General features: G+C 56.4%; 1 protein-coding gene across 1 annotated transcript in view; it reads right to left on the bottom strand.

The window, feature by feature from the left end:
* Positions 1 to 1,879, bottom strand: part of LOC103770062 (heparan sulfate glucosamine 3-O-sulfotransferase 3B1-like) — a gene marked incomplete at its 5' end in the record, with an annotated part of 2,115 nt that extends 236 nt beyond the window's left edge. Inside the window, 2 exons of the mRNA XM_008937310.1 lie at positions 4 to 367; positions 1,741 to 1,879. Coding sequence (XP_008935558.1) covers positions 4 to 367; positions 1,741 to 1,879 — 503 coding nt within the window. The remainder of the gene's footprint in view (positions 1 to 3; positions 368 to 1,740) is intronic.
* Between the last annotated feature and the right edge of the window lie 228 nt (positions 1,880 to 2,107).

Below are 2,107 nucleotides of genomic sequence, written 5' to 3'. Positions count from 1 at the left end.
CGCCCGCGAGGGTCCGTTGATCAGCCTCTCCCCGCTGACAAAGAGGATCTGCCCGATGGGGAAGTAGAGGAGCCAGTTCTCCAGGTGCTTGGCGTAGATGCCGATCTGGATGGCGCTCCACGAGGTGTCGATCAGGCCCGTAGTCCTGTTTTTGAAGGTCAGGCTCTCAAAGGTGGGGATGTCGGGCTTCTTGGAGAGCGTCTGGGTGTAGTCCGAGATGGCTCTGGTCACGGGGTCCCGCACCACCACGATCAGCTTCGTGCCCTTGGACATGGAGGAGATGCGGGCGGGGGCCTCCTTGGTGACAAAGTAGCTGGGGGTCTTCTCCATGGTGATCTGCCCCTCCAGGGTCCTGGGCATGAGGTCTCTAAGATAGGGAGAGGGGCACACGTTAGAGCCGAATGGCCCCCAGTGGGGTGGGGGATGCTGAGCGTGGGCAGTGTTTGGGGCTGTCCCAGGTACCAAGGGCAGGACACTTCTGAGCCTCAAGCCACCAATCCAGCTTGCTGCCCTCCTCGTGCAGATTCTCAGGAGGGCCCATAGTGTCTGATTCAGCAAAGCATCTGAGCACAGCCCTGGCTTCCCACTTCCCTTGGCTGCCTATTTACCTAGAATTAGACCTAAATCCATCTTGCCTCTGAGTCCTCTAAGGAGCTTCTTGAGGAGGATCCCACCACCCTTCTTGCACTGTCACTGTAAGAACACAGCCCATTTCTACAATCCTAATGTCCTACCCCTTTAAATTCCTCTCTGCTCACACTGGGATTTCCTGCCCATCGGCTTAAATTCCCTGGAATAACAGCAAATTTCTCCTAACAACACTCCCTTCCTGCAGGGCACAAGGGATTTTCAAGGGCCCGGAAGCAAGACTCTATCTTCTGGTATTTTCAAGGTGGCAGCAAGCTGATGTCACATAAAAATGTGCAGTATCAGCCCCCTGACCTCAGCAATTTCCTTCTTCCACATGAAGAAATCCTACACACAGGCTGCTTTGGGAAGCTCTCCCAGCCAGGAGTGGGAAGGGGCTTGGGGCTTGGGCCAGGGTCCATCCAGCTGGTCCCCTTGAGAGGGCAAAGCCCTCCTGGGCCAGGCACTAAGTGTGATCTGCTAAATGACCTCAGGCTTTGGCTGTAGGATCATAAAATCCCATGGAATCATAGAATGGCTTGGGTGGGACTTCATTAAAGGTCATCTAGTCCAACCCCCCTGCAGGGAGCAGGGACATCTGCAACCAGAGCGGGTTGCTCAGAGCCCTGGGCAACCTCCCCTGGAATGGTTCCAGGGATGGGGCAGCGACCACCTCTCTGGGCAGCCTGGGGCAGGGGCTCATCACCCTCAGGGTAACCTGAGCTACTCTGTTAAACAAGGTAGGCCAGGAAGGTGTAGGAGCCACAGGAGCAACCATCTGTCTGCTCCTGGATGCTCCCAGCTCCTCTCCTTTCCCCTCCTTGCTTTCCACACCACATTCCACCCCCTCACATTCCATCACCCCTGGAGAGGAGTCAGCACCTCCAAAAAGCCCCTGATGTACACAATTTTGGGGAACCCTGGGTTCCCCAAAGCCACCCCTTCTCCCAGGCTCTCAGCACTCTCCCTCAGCTTGGCTCCTCCCAGCAGTCTGGTCCTTGCCGGGGGGGGTGGGAGATGGATGGGGGGTGGCTGCAGTGCTGGGAGGTTCACCGCCGTGCCAGCAGTTGTGGTGGTGTGAGGAGCAGGGACCCACAGCCCCCCTGCCCTGACCCCTTGTCCTCGACCTCGCTGTGGCTGCAGCCCACGGGTGCCGTGATGAACTGCTCCCTGCCCGCCTCCTTCTTACTGTCTTGCAGCAGCAGCATCTGGTTTGCAAACCTCTGCAATATGCCAGCAAAATTAAACTCATCTATCAAAAAAAGCAACAATGAAAAGCCAACAAGGGCTAAAAAGACCAATGAGAACCCAACCCCAGGCTCAGTCGTCGTGTTACAAATGAGGCAGCGAGGTCTGACCCTTCCTGAAGCAACGCTTGGTGTTTGCAACCACACTCACAGAGCCTGAGCAGACATGGGCCTAGAGAAGCCAAGTCTTTGCTGGTCTCTGCTGAGGGTTTCTGTCTGGGGGGAATTCCATG

This window comes from Merops nubicus, unplaced genomic scaffold, assembly GCF_000691845.1.
Source record: "Merops nubicus isolate BGI_N331 unplaced genomic scaffold, ASM69184v1 scaffold133, whole genome shotgun sequence".
In the NCBI taxonomy this organism is placed as follows: domain Eukaryota; kingdom Metazoa; phylum Chordata; class Aves; order Coraciiformes; family Meropidae; genus Merops; species Merops nubicus.
The sequence above is the reverse complement of the archived record's forward strand: the minus strand, read 5'-3'. Positions and strand labels throughout refer to the sequence as shown.